At 57.0% G+C, this 27,899-nt stretch overlaps 1 protein-coding gene across 4 annotated transcripts in view; it reads left to right on the top strand.

Moving 5' to 3' along the window:
• The window catches only part of CACNA2D2 (calcium voltage-gated channel auxiliary subunit alpha2delta 2), a 137,398-nt gene that overhangs the window by 88,804 nt on the left and 20,695 nt on the right, over positions 1-27,899 (top strand). For all 4 annotated transcript variants that reach the window (XM_079934607.1, XM_079934605.1, XM_079934606.1 and 1 more), the window contains exons 4-5: positions 17,507-17,566; positions 25,338-25,382. In XM_079934607.1, coding sequence (XP_079790733.1) covers positions 17,507-17,566; positions 25,338-25,382 — 105 coding nt within the window. The remainder of the gene's footprint in view (positions 1-17,506; positions 17,567-25,337; positions 25,383-27,899) is intronic.

Here is a 27,899-nt window from a genome sequence, read left to right as displayed (position 1 = left end):
ACAACCTCAGGACCAGGTGCTTGGTCTAGTTGAGCCTCCTGATAGCCAAAGGAAAAAGGGAGACCCTGTGTTCTAACCACAAGAGATGAGACATTTAGATCAACTCCCCACAGAAGCCAAGTCTTGCTTCCCGTGGATTGGTGTTTGGGGGAGACTTTCACGATGTGCCCCTCAGCTCCTCCCACCTTTACTAGGAGCAGGGTCTGGGAGCTGGCACCTGGGCTCCAGTCCTGAGCATGTCCCTCCTCCCCAGGCCTCAGATCCCCATCTGTTCCTTGCCAGGGATTACAGGCAGGAGCTGCTGACAGTGCTGGGATCTCTGGTCGCACAGGTGTGGCCCACACAGGCTGCATTGCTTTAGGCCTGGGCTCAGCACCTGAATAGACCTAGGCGTGTGTCCTGGTCCCACCTCCTGCCAGTTCTGTGGCCATGGAGTACTCAACCACATTGTTCTGAGCCTCCTTCTTCTGGAAAATGAACCAGTAGCACCAACCTCACCTCCCATGGTTGTGTTGGTCACAAGTGGACTGTAGGCCCCCAAAAGTGATAACTGTAGTCACAAGAGCACCTGGTGGGCAGTTGGTGTGGGACTGGTGCACAGGATTTCCTTGCTCCGAGCATGTGTCTAGCCTAGTATTGGCTGTACCTTGAGTGCGGGGTGGGGGCAGGGTGAGCATGGAGACAAGTGGAAGCCCCTCCCTCCACTGTGAACTCTGTGAGAATGAGGCCGAGTCTCATTCAGCCTGTGTCTCTGGCGCAGGCACAGGCCATGAACATGGTTGCTGAAAGAAGAAAGAGGAGGGGCCCTGGGCATCTCCTTTTTGTTTATTCCATACTGTGGCGTTAGTTGGGGTAAGAGAACACAAAACAAAGTGATCACAGGTGGGGCGAGGGATGGGAGGAAGGTAAACTAATGGACAAATTGAGGGCATATTTGAGGAGCAGATCACTAGGTGTGAATGAGGCAGGTGGCAAAATGAAGCAGAGGGCCTGTTTGGCCAGGCATGCATGGCAAGCAGTAGGCCCTGTGGGTCCAGGAGCCATGGGCCCAGTGAGCTACCTCACGCCCAGCCACAGCAGGAAGCAGCCCTGCCCCACCTGTGCCTTAGGAGGTGAGCTCAGGACATGAAGGTGAGGAACCACCTACCATGTGCAAATGGGCCTGAACACGTTTGCATGCATGCATGCATATACATACGTGTTCCCATTCTCATATGCACATGTATTCACATACATGGGATTTTTTAATTTTTTATGTCTGCACTTGTGTTCACATGCGCTCATGCAGGTACTCGTGTGTGTACATTCAAGTGCAAATGCACACAGTCCTCCTTCTCTAATTCCAAGCCCTCCACCCCCAGAATTACAAAGCTGTTGACCACATAGTCGAATGGAAGAGACCTCTTCTCCCATCAGCTACTGAAGCCTCTTCTCCCCTACAGTCCTCCTGCTTGGCAGACCTCTCTCAGTGGAGGCCCAAGAGTCCTCAGTCACAGGAGTCCCACTTGCCCCCCCCTTTCCTGTAGGAGGCTCTGGTGTGGCGGCAGGGCAGGGGAATGACATCAGGCTCCAAAATGCTGGGGAGGGAAAGCCCCCATGGCCAGGACCCGAGAGTGGGCCAGCAGGAGTCTGGGAATCAGGTGGCCTGGAGGCCTTGAATACCTTGGTGAGGCTGGGCTGGCACTAGGACACAAAGAGGCCCCCAGCCCCAGAGAGTGCCTGGCTCTGCATTCAGGGAAGGGAAACAGACCCGAGGATGGTGAGCAAGTTCTACACTTAGCCTCACTGCTCACCCCCACCCTAGGGGAGTCCCACCTCTTGCTGAGCTTTGATCCCACCTGTGAAGTGGGATGAGGATGGCTCGTGGAGGTCCTGCCCTGATGGGCATGAAAGGATGGCCCTGGGGCCAATCCAGCCAGCCCAGGACTCAGAGTCTGCTCCTCTGGGGGATGGACTGGCCCTGGCCTTCTCCCTCTCCAGGCCCTTAGCTCAGGCAACAGCCTCAGATCTAGGCAGAGCCAAGCACAGCTGCCCCCAGAGGATCACTAAGCTCAATAATGATGAACATAAACCCACAGCAGCACTCCTGCCCTGATGCCATGAGGGTCACAGGCTGTGCTCGGCAGCCATGCCAGAGGCTGACCACAGGTGGAAGAGGGCTGCTGGGGGCCAGAGCTCACTGAGTGACCTCAAGGACACACACTCCCCACCTTCTTCAGGCACCCCTCCTATCTTCTCCAGCCTCAGTCTGTGCCCTGGGAAAGGGGCAAGAACTCCAAGGCCACCCAGTATGACAAGTGCAAGGTCATGCCGTGAAGCTGAGGATGAGCTCAGGCCCACCCAGGTGTCCTCCTGTCCCCTGGGTCCCTCACCCAGCCCCACAGTGTGCCCCCATCCCATGCTCTGTGATCCACAGCCAGCCAAAGGCTCACTTCCTCCTCAGAGGGGGTTCAGGGTCTCAGAGGGGGCTGAGGATGTCTCGTGGGTGAATCGATGAGTGGGGGAGGGAGGTTTAGTTACACAGTCCCAGCAACAAGCCCCCACCCTGCCCTCAAAGAGCCGTGACTACAGACAAACTGAGTAACCCCCTCTGAGCCTCAGTTTCCTCATCTGCAAAATGGGCTTGGAATGGGACCTGCTTTGTAGGGGTTCATGAACAGTGCTGGGGCACGGTGAGTGCTCAGTGGTGTGGCCATGACAACAGGTCCATGTGAAGCACAGGTCCTACAAGTGCATTTCCAGGTGCAGGAATTCCCTGCCAACCATTTATATTTCAGGAACACTCAAAGCCCCACCTGATCACCTGGCCATGGGTTTCTCCTCCCTGGAAAACTCCTGGCCCTTCCCTGCAGTTTGCTCTGGCCCCCCTCCAGGAGCTACTCCCTTCTTCAGGCAGCCCCAGGTCCACACTCCCCCTTTCCTGGTGACATCTGACTCTCTTACTGGCCCTGCCTAATAAGCCCAAGTGCCACCGGGCTCCATGTGGCCAGCACTCAGCATTCTCCTATTTTCTCACTGATGCAGTGATGCTGGATGGTGCCATTTTCCCGTTTCACAAGGAGGAAAACTGAGGCCTGCCTGGAGAGCTGAAATCACCCAATCAGGATAGATCTGAGTCCACTGTGGGTCCATCACTAGAAGGATCTCTCCCACACAAAGTCCAACCCAAAGGGCTGAAAAGATAAGAGGCTGAGGTGGCCTTAGCCAGCTGGGATTCAGGGCTTCCTTCCTGGGAGGTGGCATGGTAGAGTACAGACTCCCAGACCCTTGTCCCAGGGGAGAGGGGCTGCAGCCTGAATACGGGTGTGGAGGCAGAGATGCCCCAAATAGGCAGGCACGTGCTACATGGCTGCTGCCCCATGCTCCCCAGCTGGCACCGTGGCTGTGTGGCCATTGCTAGGCATCTGTAAGGCCCAGGTGGGCCCTACCTGTTGTGGAGCAGCCGCGCAGTGTGGGCTGGGCACGGGACCTGGGCAGGAGCAAGGCCGCCTTCACCTGCCCGCCCTCCTCTCACTTGGCAGCAGCGAGCAGAAGCCATTAGCGCCTGGCAGCCCGTGTCCCACGGCTCTGACAAACGCCTTAAATGTTGTCGCCAAGGCTCCAGCTGTCCCTCCGGCTGCCTTTACTCCTCGTAATAACCGAGTGTCGAGGCTGATTGGAGCAGCGGGATGCAGCCAGTATTCAGAGCAGCTTTTACCCTGGACGTTTCCACCTGGCAGCCAGGCTGTGCCCACCCCACCCTCCGCCTCCAGGCCTTTGTCTGCCTGTCGCCTCTGCCCAGGCCCCCAGCATCGCCCCCGGGCGAACCAGTGCCCAGCTTTGTGTCCCAGGTGGTGCCCATGCTGCTACCACCAAAGGTGGTGGGCAGCGATGGGCTGGAGTCTCAGGCGTCCACACCCAGCAGAACGGCAGCCCGAGTGGAAAGATGTGGCTCTAATTCCCACTCTTCCGGGTGACCTCTGTGGGGGAGCCCCTACTTCCTTTTGGTTTGGCTTCATCTCTCAGCCTTGGTGTCCTTGTTGGTGTAATGGGAATGATGACTGGGCTTCATAGGGCTTAAATGGACCATATGTGTGAAACAAGGTGTGTATCACCATGTCCTGTGGAAGAGGCTCAGCCACACTGAGACCACGAACACCCTTGGACGGAAGGAGGCTCAGGAGGAGCAAAGGCCTGCGTCAGCTTCCCTGGCCGAGACCGCCCTCCTCTCCGCACAGCTGTGCGCAGCTGAGGCTCCCATTTGGAGTCCCCTTCCTCCTCTTCTCTGTCTGGCCTTGGCCTTCAAATTTGGCCTGCTGTTCCCTCTTCCAGGAAGCCCTCCCAGTTTGATCTAACCACACTCCTCTCCCACAGGTTTTATGTGACGTTTTGAGTGGGTCCTAGATACTCAACGTTCTCTTATTGTTTGCTTTCATCCTCACACAGCCTTGTGAGGTCAGGACTATTAGAAGCCTCATTTTAGAGACAAAGTAGTCAAGGTTCAGAGGGGGACAAGCATCAAGGTTCAGAGGGGGACTAGCCCATGTCACACACAAAGCTCCTGGCTCCGCCCCATGGGGCACTGTGGCCGCTGATCAGGGGAGTAAAGTAAGCCCCACCTCCCAGGGGCTCTGCCAGAGAGGGCGTGCACCCCCATCCCACCCCCTGGCCATGAGGGCTTCCTTCCTGAGACACCCAGTCACAAGCACCAGTGTCCAGGCCAGATTTTGTTGGTTGATTTATGAGGTCTGTGATCACTGAATCATTTGTTTACAGGTTCCCTAGCCTTCCAATGATGCTGGAGGGTGATGGGCAGAGAAAGGTAAAGAGTGAGTAGTCTCTGCCCATTCATCAGACTTTCCTCAGGGGTGCAGAGGTGATGGGGCAGGTGGTGGTGGTGGTGATCACAAGGAGATGTGAGATGCTAGCGGAGGTACCACAGTGGAGTGATGGCCATACTAGTGACGGTTGTGGTGGTGGTGGAGGTGATGTTGATAGTGGAGTCAGTGGTAGATGGTGATGGTAGTAGAAGTGACAGTAATGGTGTTGGTGACTGTGATGATGGGGATGAAGGTAGCGATGGTGGAGCTGGTGATGGTGGTGATGGTGGTGACGGTGATGGGAGTAACACTGCTGATTGGTGATGGGAGTCCCACTGGGGATGACAATGGTAATGGTGATGGGAATAACTTTGACGATGATGGGAGTGGTGCCAGGGTGATAAAAATAATGTTGGCAATAGTGATAGGGGTCGCAGTGGTGGTGATGATGGAATAATGTTGGCAGTGGTGATGAGGAATGTTGGCGGTAGTCATGGGAATGTTGATGGTGGTTAAGTGGGGATCAGTGGTGATGATGGAGGTAATGGTGATGGTAGTGCTGAGAGAAACACTCTGGTGGGGGCAGAGGTAACGGTGGTGATGGTGATGGGGTTACAGGGCTGTCAAGGCTTCCAGTGGAGTATCTCTCGTGGGAGAGTCCACCAGGCAGCCCTGTCCCACATGTGGGCTGTGCCCTAGCTGGAGGCAGGACGCAGTGGGGCTTGCTTGATTCTCCTTTTCTTTTAACCTCCAGTGAGCACAGCCTTCTGGGTAATGAGATGCAAATTGACAGAAAAGACAATGAGCCAGCCTGCGGCCCGTAGGGCAGCTTTTAGAGTCAGGCTGATTGCCTCCGTGCCAATTTGCATGGCATTAGCTGTACACACCTCCTCCAGTGGGCTCGTGCATTTCATCAGAGGTCATCTGGACTGTTGCATTCAACAACAGGTGGTGACCTGTGATCCAGACCAGGGCCAGGGGCAAGGCCACTCTGACCCTGACCTGACAGAGCTCCAGGGTGTGGCACCAAGAAATCTGGGCCTGTGGGAAAGTCCAGTGGATGAGGGACTTCATGGTCAGCAAGGGATGGCCATGGGTCTGGTTTGGCCAGCACCATAGTTCCATCTGGGTATGTGCTGCGAAGGTGACAAACAGGCCTCAGGCAAAAGGGAGGCCTGGCCCTGGCTTGGGATGCCTCAGTACAGGTCCAGGCTCTGCCCCTAACTGGCACCATCACCTGGGCAGTCCCTCCGGGCATTGGCTCCCCCACTGTGCAGTAGGGGCCCCAGCCTCATTGTCTCCACATTGAAGGTGATGATCATCAAGCTAGGCCCCTGAAAATCCCGGCCCAACTGCCCTGGGGTCCCTGCAGCAAGGTGAGCCTGGGGCCCCTTCCCTGCTGCCCTTGCTCTCTGGCCCCTGCAACCTCTCTGACCCAGTGCAACCCAAGGCTTCACCCCCTACCCTCCCCCAGGACAAATGACAGTGGGACCAGGGGCTCTTTCCCTCTGTCCTCCACCTCCAGCCCTGCCAGTGCCCCCTCAGGCACATCCCCGTGCCCCTCTGGGCCCGCCTCCCTCCTCACTGTCCCACTGCCTCTCCCCCCGAGGTTGGGCCTAATCAGAGCTAATCAGAAAATTATGAGCTGCCTGATTACTGATTAGATTCCTAATGTTAATAGAGTCGAGAAGGGCCCGCTCAGGCTGTGTTTTAGGAAAAAGTATAAAAATAACATCAAGGGAAGGGAGCATGGCAGCTGGGCAAGGGCTTGGGCTCTGCTATCCTCACAGGCAGGGGCTCAGGCTTTGCTGTTCTAGTTGGTGGGGGGCGCTCAGGCTCTCAGGTGGAAATACATTTCATAGCAGGAAGGCCTCCTAGCACCCTTAAATTCTGCCAGTGAAGTCGCCACCCCAGGCAGCTCTTCCTGCAGAAGCCTCTATCAAGTTCTGTGCTCAGGACAGTGAGACTGAATTGTAGTGGGAAGATAGGGAAGACCCTACTGATGGTATATCACATGAGAGCAGGGCCGTGTCTGTACTGCTCACGGACCTAACTCATGCCTAACACAGGCCAGGCACACAGTAGGTGCTTAATAAACATTTGTTGACAGGAAAGAAGGAAGGTCACATCAAAGCCTTCTCACTGGAACTACCACCCTCCCATGGTGGGGCATAGAGGCATCCGAGAAGGCTTCCTGGAGGACGATGTTGGAGCACATCAGGAGAACGCACTCGTCTGGGGCCCAGGCAGGGGGTGCTGAACTCCCCAGGGACCCAACCCCTGGCTGACCTGGCCAGATGAGGGGCCCATGTCCATCACCCCCTAGCCTCTTACTCCAACAGGGCCCCTATGGCTTCTGCTTCAATACCACCTCATCACTGACTTGGCAGCAGCTGGGTGGGACTGGTAGATAACATTTTCATGAGGTCCAGAGTGGAGTCCCAGAGAGCAGACGTCAGCATTTCAGACCCCTGAGGCAACCCCTTGGCCCCTCAACATGGTGTGCCCAGTGTGACCCATACTTAGACCCAGCCTCACTCTGCCCTCACTTTTATCTCGGCACCACCTTGGATCCCTGTGCTCTGTCAGTGCTGCTTCTGGCCTGGTCTATGAGTCTCCATCCCAGGGAAGTCCAGGGCCTCCAAGACGGCAGGTCCCTAAGGGCACCTCCAGATCCACCCCCCCACCCCACTGGCCATGGTAGAAGCCTGTGCCCAGCTCTGCAGCCACACCAATCCAAGAATCAAGTCCCTGCCCTCTAGAGACCGCATCTGGGAGGGAGTCAGATGCAACAGTGATGGAGACACCACAGGGGATTCTGGAAACCCAGCCTGGCAAGGGCACCAGGCGTCCTGGAAGAGGTAGATGGGCACTGACTCCTAACGGATGAGGTGGCGCTGCCAGGGGAGGGGGCAGGAAGGGCAGTCCAGGTTCAGGGCACAGCACAAATAAGTATAGGGAACCTCAGCATGGCAGGTGGGCAGAGTTCAAGGTCAGCATGGTGGGGGTGACGAGTTTGGTGGGACCAGGCCACACAGGGCCCTGTAAAGGATGGCAACAGGAAAGGGAAGAGTGGTCAGGGCATCTAGGAAGCACTGGTTGGGGACACAGGGGTCTGTGTGGGAGGCCTGAAGGTGTGAGGGCCTGGGGCAGATGAGCTCATGCCAAGCAGCTTGGGTGGGAGTGTGAAGTTGGGTTGGAGCAGGGGAGGGGGGTGTTCTGGAGAGGTCTGGTCTGGAAGGGAGAAAGGAGGCACAGGAATAGGGGGCTTTGGAGGGGAGCAGCTTCTAAGGGGTGACCTTAGGGAAGGGACAGCCCAGCTTGGATGGGGTTGGTTGAGTAGGACACTGAAATGGGACCTTGGTCTCTTCCTGGGGCAGGGCAGGGCTGGGCTGAAGGCCAGGCCAGGGTGCTGGGGGGCAGTGGACAAAGGTGGTGCTGAGGAGAGGGACAGTCAGTTGGCATGAGCTTCAGAGGGGAAGAGGTCAAGCCAAGGTCAGAAGGCCCAAGAGAAAAGCTGAGGTTAAGGGGAGCAGTCAGTAGGCCCCTGGGGTGAAGCGGAGGGGAGGGAAGGGGCAACCCACTCCCTGGGACTGTGTCTCCAGTTCCGCGGGTGAGTCTACATCCTGTCTTCTGTCCATACCTTATTCACATCTCCACAGCCCTGGGAGGGCCGGGTGGGCTTCTGGTGCCTATTATGGACTTGAGAAGCTGAGGTCCAGAGAGAAGAGGTTAATGCTTCCCAAAGTACATGCTGGGCCAGTCACCAAGCCCTAGGAGCTCGGGCCTCCCAAGTGGCAGGGGCATTGTCACACACAGGCACACACACACCCATGCCCACACATGTGTGTCTCTAGAACGTGGCCTGATGAGGGCAAAGGACGTGTTCCGTGGTACACTTAGACAAATGACGTGTTGCCTGCTCCTCTATCTCTAGAGTGGCCAACAGCCCTGGGCCTGATACCTTCACGTGATGCTCTCTGTGTGTTTTTTAAAAGGGTGAAAAGGAAAGAAACTTTGGTGAATTACACCAAAGAGGGAGGAAGACTGCAAAAACTGGCAAATTTATGAGAAATTTCACCTGGGTCACCAGGGACTGGTTCACTGTGGAGATGTGCAGGTTTCATGCTGGGAACTGAGGAGGTGCCCGCTGGATTGGCGGCTTCTGACCCTGAGGGACTGTGCTGAGCAGGGCAGTGCCTTGGAAGGAGTCCCAGCAGCCTTGGAGTCCACATGGCCCAGCCCTTGGCTCGGGCTCCTCAAGGCCAAGGTGCCTCCCTATGGCAGGGCTCCGGGGCCACAGCCCAAACACGGACCTGATGCGGTACGTGGACTTACTGGCTTATCGCTCATCAAGGAACCTCTCAAAGGTGCCCAATGGGGGACCTAGGAGCAGCAGCAGTGACCTGGCAGGGCAGGGCCCCAAGAGCCGGGCCTGTCCTACTGCCCTCAGCATGAGGCCGTGCATGGCCACATGCATCCCCTCCTGAAGCAGCCTGATGCCAGAGTTGAAATCTCCTGAGAGAGGACTTCATCTGTGGCTCCTGAGAACTGCTCTGTAAATTCAGGCTGGCCCTTGCGAATGTCCTGCCCAGACTCCAGAGCCCCTTTCCTCACCCCTTGCCCTGTAGACACGTTTTTGTATTGACCACGGTTCCTGTTGAAAGCTAAAGTGTCCATTGAAGCCAGTGGAATTTCTGTCATCACCTGAGTGTGGCTTCACCTCCTTTCCTTCCTGGGAAGGAGCATCTCAGAGCACATGGCTTTCCTTTTCCTGATGTGAAAATGTCCACTTTGGGGTTACATACCAGTAATAGGACAGAGTGGATTTTTTAAAAGTCCTCCCATGGCAAAATATAAGCTAGCAGCTGCCCTTGGTTGAGCAGAATGATCCTGTCTGGTCTGAAATTCAAGCCTCTGGACACCAGGTTCCCCAGCTGCATCTCCATCTTCATCACAAGCCAACCCTCACTTCTTCATATTTTTCCTGGGAAATTAAAACACAGGCTGCCCCTTGCAGGCAGGGACAGAGCGGGCACAGGAATCGATAACCAAGGCCAGGGAGCCCACAGGGAGTGAGCAAGCCCAGGCCCGGGGCTGGAGAGATGGGTGCCCCTTCCAGAGGGGAACAACTCGAATGAGTTTTTCCCTGTTACATGTATTCTGACCTTTTTTTTTTTAAGAAAAAATTCCATTTTAATTTTTTTATCAACTCGTGGAGAACACGTGTGGCTGGTGAGGGAAAAGGTCAGGGCGCCTGTCGCTGCTAACAACAGCGTGGGCCTCACGTGATGGCTCCCCCCTCCACCAGGCACCCTTTGCAGCTAGGAGTGTTTGTTGTTTTCCCTGCGGTTTCGGTTGCTAGAATTTTGGTCCGGGTTTTGGGTGTTTGTTTGTTTGTTTTTCATCTGTTCCGGTGGTTGTTTCATCTTTAAGCTGGAAGCACGGTTAATACAGAAAGCGTAGGTCAGATGTGTTGTGGGACAGGAGCCAGGTGTGTCCTGTGTGGATGGATGCAGGAAGGGGGTGAAAGAAGGGACTTTGGAGAGAAGGGGTGGAGAAGGCGGGAGGGCTCACCAGAAGGCTGAGTGCTGGTGCTGCCCAGGAGGTGCCAGTGTCGGCAGCACATTTGACCGGAAGGCAAAGCCACCAACCTCTTCATCACCTGCCATACAAAAGTCATGGGTCCTGTCAGCCTGCTCTGCCCACACTGGTGCACTTCTCTTCACCCCTCAGAACCCAGTAAAATGGGGATCAGGACAGGACCGCCTTCAGAAGGTTGTGGTGAGTGAGGTTGTGCCCATAAAGCTCTGAGCAGTCAGAGGCATCAGTATACCCATCGCTCACATAGCAGGCACTGTCTGCCCACACGTGCACCTTTCCCAGGCACAAGTTGTGCAGGAACAGGGCCAAGTTAGGATTCTCCTGGTCCCTGACCATGGGTGAACCTGCTTGAAGAAGGCAGTAGACAGACAGACAAACACCCATTCAGGCTGAGGTGGCAGGAAGAATGGACCCACAGGGCCAGGACTCCTCACTTGCCTGTGCATCTTGCCCTATTGTCAGCCCTGGGGCTCCAGTGCCTTCCTTGCTGAACTGCATCTTGCTTCATTATTATGCAGATATTTTGATTATGCAGATATGTTTTTTAGACAGTTTGAAATATGTATATTATTTACTCATTAGACCATAACTGCTCTGAAAATTGGAAATCTGCATTTAGTATCTATCAGTACACAATACAGAGTTAATACAGGGCCCACAGGTGGGGAGGGAAGCAGGGTGGCAGTGGTGGCAGTGCTGTGCTGGGCAGGGGCTTCTGGGCACCCTGGTGCTTACCCCTTCCCAGGGACTGGGTCCAGTGACACCAAGGATGGGGGGGATTGGCTCAGAGCAGCATCTGAGAGTCTAGTTACTGATCCCCTCTCCTGGGGAAAGGGCAAAGGAACCACTCTGGGAAACAGGTAAGGAACACCTGAGCCCAACCAGCCACGCCCCACCTGGCCAGACCTGATCCTTCCCTGGAACATTCAGCATCCAACACTGCTGGTAGGCCTACTGATGCTCCCTCCACCACTTCCTCACCAGGAGCCTGGGGCAGTGGCACTAATGCTCAGTCCCCTTACAGAACGGGGAACAAAAGAATCCACCTCTTGGGCTTCCCTGGTGGCGCAGTGGTTGAGAGTCCGCCTGCCGATGCAGGGGACACGGGTTCGTGCCCCAGTCCGGGAGGATCCCACATGCCGCAGAGCGGCTGGGCACGTGAGCCATGGCCGCTGAGCCTGCACATCCGGAGCCTGTGCTCCGCAAAGGGAGAGTCCACAGCAGTGAGAGGCCCGCGTACCGCAAAAAAAAAAAAAAAAAGCCACCTCTTAGGTGTCTTGCTAGGGGTGGGGTGGGGAGGGTGAGGAAGAGGTACAGTCTTCCACCTGCCGTTGGATTAACTGCACCAGTCAGCTCAGGGTAATTACAGGGGAAGTGTCTGGTATCATCCTGTCATCATTACCTTCTTTGCAACCCTCTGGCGGTGTTCTTGGGGCACCTACTTGGTGCTAGGACTTTACTCTGGGCTTGCTGCCCCCAACCTCTACCTCAGAGCCCCCATCACAGCTTCTGCCAGGCTCAGCCCCCATTGGCACATATCTCAATATCCTGTGCCTCATGGGTTCAGGGCCTTTTATCCTAAGCCTCTCATAACCTCTTGGAAGAGAAAGTAGCTATAACCAATTAAGACCAAAAAACTCATTCAATCTTTCCCTCTGGGCTGCACAAAACAAATCCTGTTTGATGGGTAGTTACTCCCCAGACCCTTTCAGGCTAGGCGAGCACTGGGTGGGTGGGTGGGGCTCCAGGTGAGGGGGATGAAGGGAGGAGGCCAAGGAGAAGTGGGGTCACCAACCTGGGGGGAGGAGTGGGACCTCAAAGAGGATGGAGTGGAGAAGCCTGAGGGCTCCAACCCACCAGGCCCAAGCCCCGCTCCTCCGGGGGGGGCCTTATCCTCCAGGTGTTGGCCTCTGAGGGGCAGCCACCGTGGCCTCAGGTCCCTTATCTTAGGTCATGGTCTATCTCAGCTCCAGAGCAATTGAGAGACTTTGAACTTAGTGAAATTCAAAGGTGTCTGTAGAGGGGGTTGCTCCCCCAGGGGAGCTTTGTCCACAGCCCAGTCCTCCTCTTTCTTGCCCTTTCCCGTAAGAACAGTTTCCGGAGCTGAGGGAAATTGATTGTTAAGTGAAACTCTCTGATAATTGCCTCTGAAATGCCCGCTGTTATCGTAATTGACTTAGCCGTGAGCAGCCCTGCTCAGCAGTCCCGCCACAGTTCCCTCCAACGCCTTGGCCCTGATGGAGACATCGCAGGCCAGGCAAGCCACCATCAGCAACTTCGTAGCATCACCTTCATAGGCAGCCCTCACCCTCCAGGATGTGATGAAGAAAAAGTCTCAGAGAGGTTAAACCACACACCTAGGGTCACACAGCTGACCAGGCAGGTCCAGACTCAAGCCTTTACCCAGGATCAGAGACATTCTGACTTTGATTTATCAGATGTTCATTGTGTACCTACTACGTGCCAGGGGCCAGGTTACTGTAAACTTGATAGCTGCCAGATACAGTGCCCACCAAGCTCAGCTCAAGGGGAAAAGCAGAGGGTTCTCTAAGTTCCATGATGGGGAGAGATGGGAGCCTGCCATGGGTCAGGAAGTGGTTAGGAGGAGAATGGGGTCTAAGCTAACGCCTCAAGGGTGAGGGAATGAAACAGGCTGGAGGAGTCTGGGCAGGAGTGCACAAGGAGGGAGCGGAATGTGCAGGGGCCTGGTAGCAGGAGAGCCAGAGACTGCAGTTGGCTCTGAGAGCAGAGCCCAGAGCCCGAGCAGGGAGCTGGTCCCAGGGAACAAGTATTCAGGGTCAGGGATGGGAACAGAGCACATCTCCCCCAGGCAGGCAGGAGCCCTGAGATGAAGTGAGCCATGTTCCCACTGCTGCCCCTGCCCTGCTAGGAGTCTTTGTAGGTTCTCCCTTTACTTCTGGATCTCAGTGTCCTTCCCCATCCTGTCTCCCCCAGGCCATCAGGAGGACTTGGGGGAGGTGGGAGGGAAGCGGAAGGAGGATGAACCTCGGGGCAGGGCAGAGGCAGAGGCAGGGCTGTGAGCAGTCTCCCAGCCAGCCCCGAGCAGGCCTGACTGTTGTGGGCTCTGTGAAGACAGGAGCACAAGTCTGAGTGCCTGGCAGAGGGGAGGGGAGCCCATGGACAGGACAAGGGCAATAGGAGGCTTCCAGAAGAGGTGACAGTCTGATAGCACTGACTGAGATGATGGGGAGCACATCCCAAGCAGAAAGAGTGGATGCCAGGAAGGCCCAGAGGTGGGCAAAAGGCTTGTGTGCTTAGAGCCAGCAAGTGAAACACCAGGGCACTGGGCTTTATGGACAGCTACTGGCAGTTGGAGCAAGGGGGCTGCCAAGAACCTAACTACCCTCTGCGTGGGTAAGGTTACTACTTCTAATTTATAGGCAGGAAATTGAGAGCTGGAGGGGGAAGCTGGGGTCTGAACCCAAGGCCCCAGGGTCCAAGCTCTGATCCCCACCTGGGGCCCCTCGTGCGTGCCATGTGTATTCCCGTCCTCTTCCCTCTCACCCTCAGGCCTGAGGGACCGCGTGCAGCCACAGACTGCCCCATCCACCACCCCCCCGTTCAGCTGCCTCAGCCCTTCCTCCCGCACGACCAGGCCTGTGGATTTAGCAGTTTCCACACGTCCGGTGCCTGGGGACGGACTGATTGATCTGTAACACCGAAAAAATAATAATGGCTTGATCATTACTGAGGATTAAAAGTAATCCTTTCGCTGTGGCTATTGCAACTCCGTTATTCACGAGTCAGCGGGCTGACCCGGGCCTTTGAGCCCATGGGACTCCATGAGTTCAAGGAGGCTGGAGGCTGGGGCCCTCCCTCCCTGGTCTCCCTCACCTTGGCCACTAGGCTAGCGAGCCTGAGGGGCCATCAGCCCCCATGTTCCTGAGGCCTGTGAATCCCAGGGTCAGACCTAAGTCCTGAAGGGTGAAGGAGCTGGCATCCGCTGGCCAGCGGGGGAGGTAGGGGCTGGAGAGGACAGCTCCTCAAGGCCATGGCCCAGTTTGGAGACTTCAACTAGTGTCTGTTTGGTGTTTGCAACCCTATCAACCGTGTGGCTTTTCTGTGGCAAGGGACCTGATCCGGTTGTTCCCACATGTGTCCCAGCCTCATCGTCCATGAAGTGGCAATGGCTCCAGGCCCACTCTGAGAAGGGTCTGGATCCCTGGGAAGGTGTTGGGCCACTGGGCAAGGAAAAGGGGTATCCAGTGACTGCCTGAGACTCACCCCTCAAGATGCAGCCCCAGGGGATGTTCCCTGGGCTCCCACACTCCATTCCAGGCCTGGTGCCGAGCTCGCATGGTCAGTGCTCCATTAACAGGAGTGACAAGTGTTGTTAACCGTGTGTGTCACACAGTAATGTCCTCTGCGGAAGGGCACTGCCAGCTTGTGAATCAGGACCCATCGGGGTCGGGCTTGGGTGGGGGTGTTTGTGGTTTAGGCTGAGAGGAGGACCCAGGATGGAAAGGGAGGGGCAGGAGTTGGGCACAGGGGGGCTCCTGGGGCCTTAGGAAAGCCCCAGGATCCACATTTTGAAGGCTGCAGCTGCTGTGTGGAGAAGGATGACGAAGAGCAAGAGAGGACGCAGGAGCCTGGGCTGGGGATGATCAGTAAGGTGGTGTGAAGAACACTAAGGGTGGGATGTAGGGGCAGTGGTCACAGGGTGGAGGGGCTCATTCTAAGAGGGGGTGTTGTAAGCTCTGGTGGGCCTAAGGGTTACCCCAGAAAGGTATCCAGGAGCTCAGGAGGGGCCAGGATTGGAGGCAAGACCTGAGAGCCATCTGGGAGAAGAGAGGCCTATGGTTCCTGAAGCTGGATTATTGGGGTAGGGCCCACCCAAGCAGTCACTGCAGTAACAGGTGGGCAGAGGACAAAACCTGCAAAAAAGACGGGTGGGGGTGGCAGGAGGGTCTCAGCAATGTGAAGTGAGGGAGTTTGACTTTTCCACCCTGCCCCCAGGTCCCCCAGCCTCATAGCCTTCCCAGCATTCAGTGCTTTTGCCCTGAGGAGGAGGGGGAGCCAGGCCCAGCGGGAGTAGGGATAGCTCTGCACAGCCCTTCTAACAGCCAGAGGTGGCATCCTGCCCAGCGAGTGGAGGCTGCGGCTCTACAGGGAGTCCCACCAGGCCCCCACCACACTGTTCCACTCTAGAAGGGAGGAAAAGCTGGTCTCCCATTTCCCCCAATGGGCAGCTGCCAGGGTTTATTTTAGAATTTCCCCTCTTGGGCCCATAAGCCATCAGGCCTGGACTGATGGATAGGAGTGTTTGTCTTGAATACCAAGGGGGCAGGGCCCTCTGAGTGGGGGCTGGAGGCCAGAAGGCAGGACCCTACTGCTCCACTCATGGGGTCAAATAGGGCGGGGAGTTGGGGACCAGAGCCCCTTCCACACCACGAGCTACTCTTTTCCTCCCCAGGCATGGTGGGCCCTGTGGAGCATACCTTCGGACTTTGGTCATGGGCTGGGCAAGGCAAATTTGGTGGTGAGGGCCCCAGTCCAACCCAGAGCTCCTCTGTGACCTTAGGCAGGCTGCTCACCACCTCTGTGCTGGGTACCTTCATCTGAGGAGGACACGTCAAGCACGTTGTGAATGGTGACAGGTACACGTGATGTGTCCCTGGCCTGGGGGAGGGCTTGGATGCAGCAGATGATCAGTTCAGGGTGACAGTCATCATTATGATGAACAGGACTTCACTGCACTCAGCTCTGCAGGAGGCCCTAGAGGGCCAGGCTCAGTCCTGTCCTCAGGAGCCTCAAAACTTCCTAAAGGGGGACTTCCGTGGTGGCGCAGTGGTTAAGAATCCGCCTGCCAATGCAGGGTACAAGGGTTTGAGCCCTGGTCCGGGAAGATCCCACATTCTGCAGAGCAGCTAAGCCCGTGCACCACAACTACTGAGCCTGTGCTCTAGAGCCCACAAGCCACAACTACTGAGCCTGTGTGCCACAACTACTGAAGCCTGTGTGCCTAGAGCCCATGCTCCACAACAAGAGAAGCCACCGCCATGAGGAGCCTGTGCACCGCAACAAAGAGTAGCCCCCGCTCGCTGCAACTAGAGAAAGCCCGCACGCAGCAATGAAGACCCAACGCAGCCCAAAATAAAAATTAATTAATTAATTAATTTTAAAAAAAGACTTCCTAAAGGGACAGGATCTACGGAGGCACAAAGTAAGAATCTCTGGGTCAGGATTCAGGCCCAAAGGGTAGCGAGTTTCCAGCACCTCCTCCAGGAAGCCTTCCCTGACCTCCCAAGTTCCCACAATGCTGAGCTTCCCAAAGCACCTCAGCTAGTCCTGCCCTAGTTATTCTGCCTGGTTATGTCTGTTTTCTCCTCTGAACTGTGGGAGGGCAGGGCTGGCTCTGCCATATCTCCACACATCAGCACAGTCTGGCACTAGGTGTATTGGGTAACAAGGTGTGGGATGGACAGACGCAGCTGTGCTCACAGGCACAGGGGCCTCAGTGGAGGAGGCCACAGGAACCAGCACCAAAGGATGGACCAGGCTTGTGCGGACAGAAGGCTTAGAGAGCCCTGCTGGGAGGGGGCTCAGGAAGCCAGGACAGGGACAGTGGGGACAGGTCTGGGTGGGCAGAGGTGGGCTGTGGGCACCTCCTTCTGGGCCCTGAGCAAGCTGGGGGCAAAGGTGCATCAGCGAGGCACTCTGTCACTTGTGGCATTTCCTCTTTGGCTGGGGAAGGCCTTCCTCTTGATGCTGGGGTGACACTGGTTTGTAGCTAGTAGAGAGTGTCAGTGGGCTTGGCTCCAGGGCCTGGGTCTTAATATGCCTCAGGGGTCCCCCTGCCTTCCTGTGGGCAGGAAATGTGGCTGAAGTCCAGGGAGTCCCATGGAGATGCCACTCAGGTCTGTGCAGGCTTCACCTTTCCTGTAGGAGCCCGATGTGGGTGGGGGAAGGGCCCACAGAGCAAGCTGGAGAATGTCTGGGATCAAGGAATCTCTGAGAGTCTGGCACGATGTCCAGGGAGTCCCTGAGCCAGTCTGGCCCCAGGGACTGCTGGGGATGGAGAAGGCTTTGGGCTGGGCACAGACCTTCCTCAGTCTCTGACCTCCCTGTGCTCTGTCCCTCAGAGATTGGCTGACGCTGCAGAGAACTTCCAGAAGGCCCACCGCTGGCAGGACAACATCAAGGTAAGAACTGCAGTGCCCTCCCCAGCCCCTAGGACCTGCCCACCCGCAGCAAGGGTGGATGTGCATGCAGGGGAAGAGGGAGAGGGAGGCTGCCCAGACCCGCTGGAAGGGCACCAAGGGCTCTGTGGGGTGGAGCCGGGAACCTTTGCCCAATGTTCAGCAAACATTTGAGGCTCCCCTTGGTGCTGGGACACAGGGTGCAGATATGAACCTCTCATTCCACTCCCAGCTCCCAGAGGAGCTATGGAGTCCCCCATGAGCACATAGGCTACTCTGAAATGATGCTCCCCAAAAGTTGGCATCCCCTTGGTGGTTAAGGAGGTGCACAGACTCCTTGGACAGCCCCTGGGGCAGAGAGGCCTCTTGACTCCAGGACTTCCCAGACTTTAATACACTGACCTGAAAGAGATGCTGGGGGAAAGGGACCCTATCCCCTTCCCAGACTTCCCCGAGCAGCAGCCTGTCTTCCAGAAGGCTGCCAGGCTGGGATCGGGGACCAGACTGTCACAGCCACTAAATCCTCTCCTTCCGCCAGCAAAGCTCAGAAGGGGCTCGGGCGCGGAGCAAGTGGCGGCGTGAGAAGCTGGGAGCAGGACTCTTTTTGAGGACAGAAGGGCCCAGAATGTGGGGGAGAGAAGGAAAGCCTCATTGATCCCCAGCCGCACACCCAGGTGGCTCACATATTCAGGCAGCTTGCGTTTGATTTGGGCAAGACTGGACACACCTGCACCTTTCCTGTCAAAGGATAACAGTAAACCAGAAGAGAGACTGAGGCAGCGTTCCTCCCAGACTCAGGAAACCCCCGATGCCAAGGATGACGGAACCCTCGGGGACCAGACCAGTTGGCAGGGCTCGCTGTGTCCTCCACAGCCGCTCAGGCATGTGGGCCACGCCTCCCAGTGGTCTCTGTGCGAAATGCAGGGAGAGGCACCAAGAGCTGCCCCCTGGCACCCAGGGGCCAATAAGGGGGACGGGGGAGGCCTTGACTCACTCCAGCTCTGAGCCTGGCACCTCTAGGAGGCAGGAGGGATTATTATCCCTACTTAACTGATGAGAACCCTGAGGCACAGAGTGGTTAGACCTACCTGAGGTCACCTGTTGGGGGCAGAGTCTCACAGCTGTGCCGTCAGGTGCCAGGGGGTGCATGCCTATGATGCAGGCCCCCTAAACCTGTTCCTTCTCCCCAGTCCCCATCCCCCCAGGCCACCCTGAGCGCACACCATAGCACTCTTCCTTTGCTGCCTGGTGGGTGCTGGGTGCTGCCCTCAGGGAGCTCACATGGAGTTGTGGGTAACAGATGATTGTTTACAGTGAACACATTAATGAACTAACGACTCCCTGGACCGATCCTCCCTCCCTGGGAGCTGGGGGCTGGGTTTTTTCTCGCTCCCCATTCCAGCACTACAAACCCATCCCTGGGCCACCGTGCCTCCTCAGCCTCTTGATCAGAAATACACACAGCAGCCTCCATTTGCACTCCCTGGCCACTTGGATGTGCCCCCACCTGCAAATAACCTCACCCTGGCGACTCCCTGCAATGCCCAGCCTGAGCCTGCGCTCAAGGCCCCAGGATCTGGCTGTCCCTGCCTCTCTCGTCAACCTGCCTCCTCCCTCCCCTCCTCCTGTGCTCCAGCCACACCGAACACCTCACTCCAGGCCCATTCTTGATCTCTCCACCCAGAATGCCCTCCGTTCCTCCTTTTTTTTTTTTTTTTTTTTTTTTTTACGGTACGCGGGCCCCTCACGGACGCGCAGGCTCAGCGGCCATGGCTCACGGGCCCAGCCGCTCCGCGGCATGTGGGATCTTCCCGGACCGGGGCACGAACCCGTGTCCCCTGCACCAGCAGGCGGACTCTCAACCACTGCGCCACCAGGGAAGCCCCCGTTCCTCCTTTTGAAGCCCAGCTTGTCTTGCCTCTTCCCAGTGAGGCTGCTCCTGCTCCCCAGCCCATCAGCCCCTCCACCTTCTGGGAATCCAGAACCCTTGGCTCCCGCTCTGTCCCTTCTTTTGTTTCTGATGTATCTGCTTCCTCCCCTCCCCACCCAGGACAGACACGCAGAGCAGGCACAGGAGAGGGAATGAAGGAATCAGGAAATAAGGGAATGAAAGCCCTCGGCCTGGCTTTCTCTCCCTCCCAGTGTAGGCCCCAAACAGGAAGACGAAGAGGCTGCCTCGGCCCCAAACCGGTTTTTTCTCCCTGACTCTGCAGAAAACCCAAGATTTCCAAGGACCATCCTACTGGACCCCTGACCCCTGATTTTCAGCTACTCCAAGACAGAAACGGCTTATCGCAGGCCGGGTGGGCACCACGGGGGCCTACCGGGAAGGAAGGCCCAGGTCTCAGGGTGTCCAGGAGATGCTGAGACGGTGCTACTTGAGGACCCACTCCCTGCACACTGGGTCACAGTCCCTGCGGGACCCAGCAAGGGCTCACCCCTCTCTGGGCTTCAGTTTCCCCATTTGGCAAACGACCAGCTGGTGTCGGGGGGCTATCTGTCAGCTCAGGTGTGATGTGTCAAAGGGTCGGTCCACACATCAGGCCATGTAGGTGCAAGTTGGTGATGGTATGGGTGCATCTCTGGCCACACCAGCCCGTAGGCTCTGGGTGCTTCTGTCCTAAGGCAGGAGAGGACTCTGCTGGCCCCATCCCCTGGCTTGACCTGAGATGCCCCCAGCTATGGGTGTGACCACAGGGCCAGCTGGGCCCAGCCGTGTTTGCCTGATGCTTGTTGCCCACCCCCACCAGTCCATTAGTCTACCTGTTTGTCTGTCCCACAGGTATCTTGGGCAGAGTGGAGCTGTAGGCGCCCCCTCCTTTCCAGCTGCAAGGTCAGGGCCCTTCTCTTCCCCAGGAGTGCTGAGCTGCCCAGCAGCCAGGCTAAAAGGCATCAGTGCTAATGATGGGCCCATTAGCTGACTTGCCAGCCAGCCCTGCCTGGGCTGCCAGGGAGAGCTGCCAGGGTGCAGACTGTCCATGCCAGGGGGGATATGGGGACTTCAGGCTGCAGAAAGGATGGTGTTTTGTCCCTTGAAGGCATACCACCCACCCTTGAAACTATGTCCTTGCCAACAACGTTCAGGAGGTGACAGATAAGGAGTCATGTTCCTTCCCAGCATTCAGGAGCACACCCAGTGACAAGCTCAGGCCCTTTACACAAGCCAGGCCTTCTTAGGAATACCCTTACCTCCTTCAGAAGGGCAACACCTCCCACTGCAGTTAACTCCCTAGAGCTCCTCTTTCTGGTCACAACTCTAGGATTAGCCCCCACTGCCCACAGCACCCGCCTTTGGTGCCCCCATCACAGATGGTTCCCAGTGCATGCTCCCCCAGGCCAGTGGCCCAGTGGGCTCATCTGTCTGCCCCATCTGGCTTCTCTTGGCCAGAAGCAGTTGAGCCTGACTCAGTGCTGCCCATCACCTGTCCATGTGCCCAGCCAGGTACCCTGTGGACAGAGTGACCAGGGCCTCAGTCTTCTTATCTCTGAGATGGGGAGGATGGCAGTCAGCAGTTCTGGGCACAGAGGAAACCCTTGACCCATGGGGCCAGACTGGAATCCACTACATGATCAGTAGGGTGTGGCCCTGCCTGTGTCAATAGCACACAGTAGGTTTGCGTGCAGACCTCTGAGAAACGGGCAATGGTGTACACACATACACACAAACATACACACACACACACACAATCACACCATTGACACCAGCCCAGGGACTTGGGGGATCCTGGAGTCTGCAAGGTCAAGAGAGACAAGAGAGTGAGGGAAAGATATCTGGATGTGAAGCCGTGCTCCTCTCCCTACTCCCAGGTCATGACCCCACACTCCTTGCCATGGCAAGGGTAGCGAACCTGTAGCCACAGCCCTGGCTGCAGCCCTTGGACACCACGGCCCTTGTTAGCAGGCAGCACCTCCCATGGCCGCTGTAGACAGGCAGCAGGTGCTTTGGTGCCCATAACACTTAGGGTGGATGAAGATGGCCCGCCTGCCGGACACTGTGCCTGGTGCCAGCACCTCGTTGTGCCAGCATTATCTGCTATCCAGACGGCCACCAAGGAGGAACTGGGCCAGGGCATGGGTCGGGGAGGCAGGAGAGGCCATTGGTTCCAGGGCCTCAGTGCCAGCCCTAGGGCCTGCAGGAGACAAAGCCCTGCCCTGGGAGTCTAATGGGAGACATAGCTCTGCCTGGGAACCTAAAGAGAAGGCTGCGAAGGCTGGGCCAGGCCAAGGAGCCGGCTGGACAGGACAGGTGGCTCCCCAGCCCGAGGTCTGCCCCAGCCACAGGGCCTGCTGCCTGCCTCTCTGCCCAAGCCGGCGACAGACGGCTCTCTCAGAAACAGTCCTGCTGGCTGAGCTGGGCTGGCAGTGAGCCAGGGCAGGAAGGCCAAGCATCCTCAGCCGGGTAGCTGCCTGGGTCCTGCACAGGGGCCTGGTGAGCAAGCGGCAGTCAGGTCTGACCAAGCCACAGCAGCCGCCTTCCATGGCACCAAACGTAGTTGCCAATTGCTATTCCCCATGCTCACCCCACTCTCACTTCCTCACCCTGCTGCCCACCTGCCAGCATCCCTCATGCTCTCTCTTGGGCTCAGCTGCAGCTAAGGAGAGTGTGTGTGTCATCTATACAAGGGCCGTGTGGGCCCCCTAGCCCCACTCCTCATGTGTCATATATGCACAGAAATCCACTTTGCGGGGAGGCATGTGTGTGAGTTCAGAGGGGGTGATTCCCCCCACTCCCTGCCCAGTTTGTGCAAAATGGCCCCTAAAATACCACGTAATGGAGGGGGTGTCAGAGGTGTGTACCCTGGACGTTAAGGACACACGTTTCACCCCAACCAGAGGGTTTCTTCCACATTCAGACCCCTCCCGGGGCCTGTGAAGTTACAGGCTTAAGGGGGCCGCTCATGGGTTGGGTTGGGTTGTCCCGAACCTCTGGAGAGGCCTCACTCCCTGTCCTAGCATCATCATTCTGATTTTACAAGTGGAAAATCAAAACCCTGAGGTAAAGCCTTACTGAGGCTGAAGGGTTTAGCAGGCACCCTTGCCTCATCGGTGAGATGGAGGTGACCTCCAGGAGTCCTCAAGGGGCCACAGGGACTTGTGAGGCTTCAGCCTCAGTCTTCACTCACTGCTCAGGATCCCAGAGCTCACATGTTCAGGTCAGGATTTGAGGCCAGGACCCTTTGCCAAGTCCCCTGCACATAATCGCTAGGTGGTACCACCTCTTTGTTGTGTCCCGGAGACAGGGCACTAGTGGTGGACACTGGGGCACCTGCAGCCCAAAGCAGACACAGAGGCCTTTCCAGGGACCCTCCTACCAGACCCTAATGGTCCCATCCTGCCCCGTCCCCAGCTCCACATCATATCAAACATAGCGACCACAGCTGGGTTTACAATGTATTTTCACACATGTGACCGTGCGTGCCACCATCCATAGCTAATGCCACTCTCTACCAAGAAGGGACATGGGCCCTCTCCAGATGGGAGAGGTAGGGAGGAGTCCTGCCCACGTGTATCCGAGTCCCTGGGGCACCGAGACTGCATACAGATTCCTGAGCCTCACCTGCAGTCTGAAGGGGGGGGCTAGAATCCTTCTGTGTGATACATTCCCCCTGTGTCACTGATGCACCAACATCTCATCCTCCACTGAGTCCATGAAACAGCAGGACAAAGGCAGCCATTGGAGTAGCTGGACGGGTGGCCCAAGTGAATGCCAGGTGTCCCAGGGACAGCCCAGGTCAGGCAGGACCCAGGCATGGTCTGTGAGGAGAGCCCAGAGGAGGGTCACTGTGAAGGTCACTCTGGAGGCCTAGAGCCACCGACCCCTACCCATCACCCATGCCCTTTCCCGCCCTTGCAGAAGATTTGCCTAAAAAGTTGGTGAGTGAAGCCCTATGTTCTAATCTGCAGTCCTCCCACTGTGCCTGCCTATTTTCATTACAGAGGGAAAGAGCATCAGAGCCGTGTTTATAACCCCCTTTTAGATAACAAATCACATTTTCTTTTCGCCAGCGACTGTGTTGAATTGATATTTTTTCCCCTCGGTTTAATAGGTTTGTGTGTTCAGGAATGATCTTCATCAGCCGAAACTCCTTATTGTGTTTGATGTAATGTCAGCTTTCATTACGCGCTTGGGCCAGAGCTGGGCCCAGGGAAAGGCTGAGCACCCTGGATGCTGGGCCCCGGCCCTCACCCCCACCCCAGGCCCACCTGAGCTCCAGTCTCTCTGGACTGGTGGTTGGGCAGGTGTGGGAGGGGTTGGAGATGAGTCGAGAAGGCAGAATGGAGCCGGGGTGCAACGCCTTTTTTATCCCTGCCTTAGCTTCCTCATCTGTATAACGGGGTCATAGGGCTGTTGGGAGAACCCTGTACCGCAGTGCGTGTGAGGCCTAGCTGGACACAGCAGATACCTCACAGGACTGAAACTTTGGTCTTTCAGTCATCAGGAGGTGTGGTCTTGCCCAGGCATGGCGCCAGGCCTGTAGTCAATGTTCCAGAATGCTTGGACTATACCCATAGGTCCAGCCAGTGGCCTGCACCCCCCAGACCTCTGGTGGGAGAGAACCCATGACTGTTCCCCACGACTAGCCCCGGTACCGACCACCTCAAACCGTGGCCTCAGACCCAGCACCTGGACAGTCACCAAGGCTGTCCCTCCCTCCATGAGGAGCCTGAGCTCAGAGAGGGAACAGTGCAGCCCTGCGATCACACAGCACATGGGGCCCAGCCAGGCCCAGGCAAGGGGAGGCCCACCGTGGAGTAAGTGCTGGCTCTGTGCTTGCTGTTTTACAGCCAGACCCTTGGGAGCACACTTGGTCATCACCCCCATTTGCAGACCACAAAGAAACAGGCTCCCAGTGAACAAGGGACTTCCGGGGCCATGCTGCAGGTTTTTGCTGTACAAAACAGGGCTGAGGAGCACCAGGGGAGGGTGACTCGGACAGTGGCCCTATCTTGTGTCCTGGCCTTAGGGCCTATCAAGGCAGGGGTGGGGTGGCCCCTCCTGAGCGGGTGGCACCTGATGGCACCAGATTTACCTTCTGGCAGCCGCTGTCAGCCATGCTCAGTTCTGATTAAAGATCATTAAACATGAAATTAGCCCATTTGTGTTACGGGTCCCTGGGGTGGCCGGTGATTATGATGTGCAGATGGCTGAGAACCCAGGCGGCGGGCAGGCGGGCGAGGCCAGGACACGCGGTGCTAGCAAAGGCAGGCGAGGGCTGGGAGGCAGGCACAGGGGCCGGGCTTTGTTTTCTCCCGCTCCTGTTGTGTAAACCCCCTTGCATTTCACAACAAATCACAGATAATTAATAAGTACATGCTCGTAATGAGCAGGCTTTTTAATAGAAGAAATTGGAAGATGCGGTGTCGAGTCATTATTTCACTCTTTCCCAGACTCGGCTCTATTTTTCCATCTTCCTCAATTCTCCCTTGGTACTGCCTCAGCCAGAGTCTCTGCAGATAGGCTGGCTCTAACCCTACCTCCCAGCAGGGCTGCAGTGCAGAGACCCTGATCCTAGAGTCAGGGAGCCCCAGGGGTACCGACCCGGGGTACCACATCCTCCTGGTGCCTGTGAGAGCTCCTGAGGACGGTCTGGCTGGGGTGTGGGTGGGGCATCCAGCCTGCCTCATCCAGCCCTCCCTGGATGGCGGCTCTGGATGGGTAAGGGGGCGGTCTCTGCCCCAGAGGAATCTGAGGGGACCATTCCAGGCCTTAGAGCTGGGGGTCCTGGCCGCACCTCAGGAGACCATGAGTGATGAGGCATCTCTTCCCCACCAGGAGGAAGACATAGTGTACTACGACGCCAAGGCCGACGCTGAGCTGGTAAGTGCCCCCACCCGTGCTGGCAGGGATGGGGAGCTGCCAGAGCCACACCCCCCTCTCTGGGACCTCATGGCCTCAGCTGTAAAATGAGTGTTAGGATTCAGCACTCTTCAGCATTCTGAGCTTGGCCTTGCAGAGTTGTGGTGCACAGGTCCCCGCCCTACACCTCCCACAATTCCCTAGAGGCCCTGACCCCTCCAGGGCCGTGTCTCTGTGGCACCAAGGGGCACAGCTTCACTGTACAGTGTGGGGCGGGCCCAGCCCCATCCCTGGGCAGGGTGGTGAGGCTCTTGGACCTCCTCCCCTAGGTCAGTTCAAGTACCAGCATCGGGAGGACAGAGGGATGCTGAGTGCTGCGAGAGTAGGGGAGAGAGGGAGCAGGTGGCGAGGGCTTCCTGGAGGTAGGCAGGCGGGGCCGGGATGCAGGTGTGTTTCAGGTGAGTGCAGGTACCCTTCCCTGTGGTGAGGGGAAAGTGGCTTCCGCGTGCTGACCACCCCACGGCCTGGCCCCATGATCAGTGTTGGCCCTGGGCTAAGTCAGTCTCACCCCAGCTGTAGAGGCAGCCCAGTCCCTGTGCCTGTTCTTCAGATGAAGGAGAGGGCTCTGACTCATCAGGGGTCACCACCCCGGAAGTGGTGGTGCTGGGACTGACCGGAGAACCCAGAGCTACACTGCTCTTCTGCCTCACTGACTGGTTCACGTCTGCTTGGGTGGCCCTGTGACAGAGAGAGGTCCCTGTCACCAGAGGACTCACGTGAAAGTGTGACCATTTGGGGTGTGAGGGGGTCTACAGAGGAGACAAGAGTGTCTGAGGGTGCAGGGCACATGGAACAGACTGTTTTGGTGAACCTGTCAAGGCCCAAATTCATCTGCCTGCTTTTGAGGCAAAAGTAGTTGAACCTGGTTATTTCCTCTGTAAACAGAGGTGTCACAACTCAGTCTCTGGGGCCCCACCTGTGCTGACTGGTGCAGAAGAGCCAACAGCTAGGCTCCCACTCCTGGGCCTATTGGCCTGGGGGGTTGCCTGGGGCGAGCAGGAGGTATCCAGTGGCACCAAGAGGTGGGCAGGCAGGAAGGGATTCCTGCAGCGGGTCTGTGGTGCCAGGCTGGCCTTGGTGAGCCGTCAGGAGGGCAGGCAGGCAGGGCCGCAGAGAAGGCGGGGTGGGTGGGCTAAAGCAGGTGTGCTTCCCCCTTGGCTGAGCCTCCGTGGCTCCCAGAGAAGTTGCTAAAATTAAAGCTGGAATCTGAAATTCAAATGAAGAACAAACCTTTAATTAGACCCTGAATCTAATTCCTTACCCCCCTCAGCAGCGGGCTGTAATTTTAGCAATCAGTGCATTAAATATAAACCAGGAGACTGCAGTTGCCCACCGTACAAAGCCCCTGGGCGTTGGGGTGACACTGAGGGGTCTCTTTGGCCAGTCTGGTACCCAGCCCCCTCCCTGGACTCCCTGCTCCCAGCAGCCCCCAACTCCTGGCTCTAAATCATTGACTCCCTGCCCCCAGCCCCTTGGACATCTGCTGGGGGGGCTAGGGACAGCACAGGGAGGGAGACTCACCCCGGGTGGGGCTGGGCCAGGGTCAGTTAGGCCAAAATCCCAGCCCTCCCAGCCCCAGTATAAATATCAGCACGCACACATTCCCCAACTCTCCTGTCTGTTACGTTGTTTTGTTTTTTTAATCTTTGCCAGAGGTACAGTTAGAGATCTTTCTAGACCATTTACTTTTAAATTACCAGCCAGAAGGTGGGGGTAGGGAGGGAAAGAAGGAAGGAAAAAGTTCGCCAGCTGATAGCTTATCAGAACAGAATCCAAATGTCACATTAGTTGGGAAAGTTGGGAGATTAAATTTTCCAGCGCCCTTCATCTGCCGCTGACATTTCGGGGGCTTTCTTCTTCCGCACTTCCCCCTCCTCCCAGCAGAACGTGAGTGGCTCACACCTCAGGGGCGGCCGGCTCCCTGCTCTGGCCTCCATGCTCAGCAGCTGCCTGCCCCAGCTTTACCTAGCATCCAGGAGCTTCTAGGAGGCTAGGGTGTGCCGAGGTGGGCAGAGGGGTGGCACACTGGGTGAGGGGCAATGGCAGGGCAGTAGATGGCTTGGATTTTGCTGTTACAAAATCCACTGAAGAGATAGATGAAAAGGGTGTTTGCTGCAGGCCCTCCAGCCAGCTGCACCCACCATCCAGGCAGTAATTCATTCCCCAGGCCTGAGGGTGCACCCAGAGCACTCCCTGGGGGAGGAGAGCACAGCTGGCTGGGTGGGGAGGCACGATCACCCTTTCCCCAGACAGACAGCCTGGCGGCAGGAACATGAGGGGTGTGACCAGGACCCAGTGAGCAGTGGGGTCGGCCGTCACGTGAGATCCACTGGGGAGAGGAAATGAGCTGAGCCTGGTGCTGAAGGTGGTCACAGGGGCGTTGAGGGGCAGCGAGGGAACATGTGGCTGGTTCAGCTGCTTATACTCCCTCCTCCCAGGGCACAAAGACCCCCAGCTCTGCGCCTACCTCGCGTGGCT

This window comes from Stenella coeruleoalba (genome assembly GCF_951394435.1).
Source record: "Stenella coeruleoalba genome assembly, chromosome: 10".
Taxonomy (NCBI): Eukaryota; Metazoa; Chordata; class Mammalia; order Artiodactyla; family Delphinidae; genus Stenella; species Stenella coeruleoalba.
This window is presented reverse-complemented; position numbering and strand designations above follow the sequence as displayed.